The 1,804-nt window shown below is 35.8% G+C and overlaps 1 protein-coding gene across 2 annotated transcripts in view; it reads right to left on the minus strand.

Annotated features, from left to right (window-relative positions):
- dennd2da (DENN/MADD domain containing 2Da) overlaps positions 1-1,804 on the minus strand; it is a 39,394-nt gene that overhangs the window by 9,673 nt on the left and 27,917 nt on the right. For both annotated transcript variants that reach the window (XM_015035897.1, XM_015035898.1), the window contains 2 exons: positions 1,186-1,364; positions 142-254 (listed from right to left, as the gene is read on the minus strand). In XM_015035897.1, the coding sequence (XP_014891383.1) occupies positions 142-254; positions 1,186-1,364 (292 nt within the window). The remainder of the gene's footprint in view (positions 1-141; positions 255-1,185; positions 1,365-1,804) is intronic.

A 1,804-nucleotide genomic window follows, 5' to 3' on the forward strand; every position in this document is an offset into this window, starting at 1 on the left:
CCATCGATTCTACTCAAAAAAAAGGAAAAGGTCCCCCTGCAGTTTAAAAAAACCAAAAAAAAAAAAAAAAAAAAAAAAAACTGTAGTTGATGTAAACAGCAAAAAACTTAAAATAGAGAAAGCCAGATGAGTTGTACTCACCTGTGGTACTCTGTCAAAGGAGCCCAACTGATGCCCTCTGGGAAACAAAATAGTGTGATTGCCTTTAGGGTCTTCTCTTCTTCCTCCTTCTGATATTTTGCCATGACGTCTCTCTGACAAGAAACCCACATGGTGTGATAAACATGTTCTATCAGATGTGCTGCACTCACTAGAAATTCTTACATGCTTTCTTCAGGTTAGCAATCTAGATCTTAATCATTTGAATGTAACATCTCAAAAAAAAAAAAAAAATTGTTGTTTTTTTTTTTCATTCAGGCAGGTTTTTGGTTTGAATCACCACCTATCTTAAGTTTCGTAAATGCATACTCTGTCACTGGTGTGTCTTAGCACAGATGTTTAGACAGAAGAGGAGTGTTCTGGGTTCAGATCTCTGTCTGTTTTGGTTTTTTTAAACAAAGACATATGAAATAAATAAGATTCCAACGTTTGGGTTAGGATCACTTCATGCCTTGTTGACTGGTAGACAAACTGCTAGTTACTGTTAAAAACAGATGAAAAACTTGCAATGATCAAAACAAGACGTAATGAAGACATGGACCGCCACATCAAAGTCATTAAACTGCGTAGCTTAATTTTTTTTTTTTTGCTTTTATCGTAAATAAACAAGATTATTTTATATGTACACTGAATTAACTAGCTAGGAGGTTGGATTCTCAAACAAATCTTAGGTTTTGTTTTCATTAACAATGTGGCATTTAATAAAACAAGATGGCTATCAGTTAATCAGAAGGTTATCATACAGGTGGTAATAACTTATTTAAATAAATACTAATGTCAAGTATCTACACTGTTACTTGAGATGAGATGAGAAAATCCGGAAAACAAAACAAAAATGAATTTCTGTTACAATAGACAGTTGGTGTTGCAATGTTTATTCATAAAGTTATCAATTTAAAGCTTTAACAACTTTTACTGCAAAACCTGTTCAAATCAGACTAACACCAATTCAACACTCTGACGCACATTATTTAAAACAAGAGTGTGTCAAACCTGTGTAAACTTTGATTTCACCGTGTGACTGACCTTAGGAAACTGGTAGGTGATTTGAGGCTCATAGTTGCTGCCATCTTTGTTCTTCTTCAGGCTGACCACCACTAGATACTCAAAGAAGTACTGGCCGCTGACACGGCGGGGCTGAATGGGCACGTTGTCCATGACTGGCAGGTTCTCCCTCGTCTCCGCAAGATCAGGCTCTTTGATTTCTACACAGAAACACACAAATATAAACTGAGTTACAGAGCAGATAGGGAGGTAGGCCGAACTAATGATGGCTAGAATCACAACAGCTCCATTCTCTGCTTATAGGTGGAGGACGATGCGTTTGACCTTGTCAAACGGCGTTTTGACTAAATTCCGAGAGGGTTAGAGCCCCAGTTAAATATAAACGATATTTAAAGTCCTAAAAGGGGTGCGGGTTTTAATGTTTTTATCTTTTTTAATCTTTTTCAAAATGTCTTTCTCTTTCTCACTGTTTATTCAATGTCACATGCTGCTTTTATTTTAATTATGTAAAGCACTTTGAAATGCCTTGCTGCTGAAATGTGCTATACAAATAAAATTTGATTGATTGATTGATTGATGATAGGCAAATCATAGAATGACTTAGTCCAAAGGAAAAGTAATGAACATGTTTTGTATAGCC

This window comes from Poecilia latipinna, unplaced genomic scaffold, assembly GCF_001443285.1.
Source record: "Poecilia latipinna isolate Pla-1442-1.1 unplaced genomic scaffold, P_latipinna-1.0 Scaffold351, whole genome shotgun sequence".
Taxonomy (NCBI): Eukaryota; Metazoa; Chordata; class Actinopteri; order Cyprinodontiformes; family Poeciliidae; genus Poecilia; species Poecilia latipinna.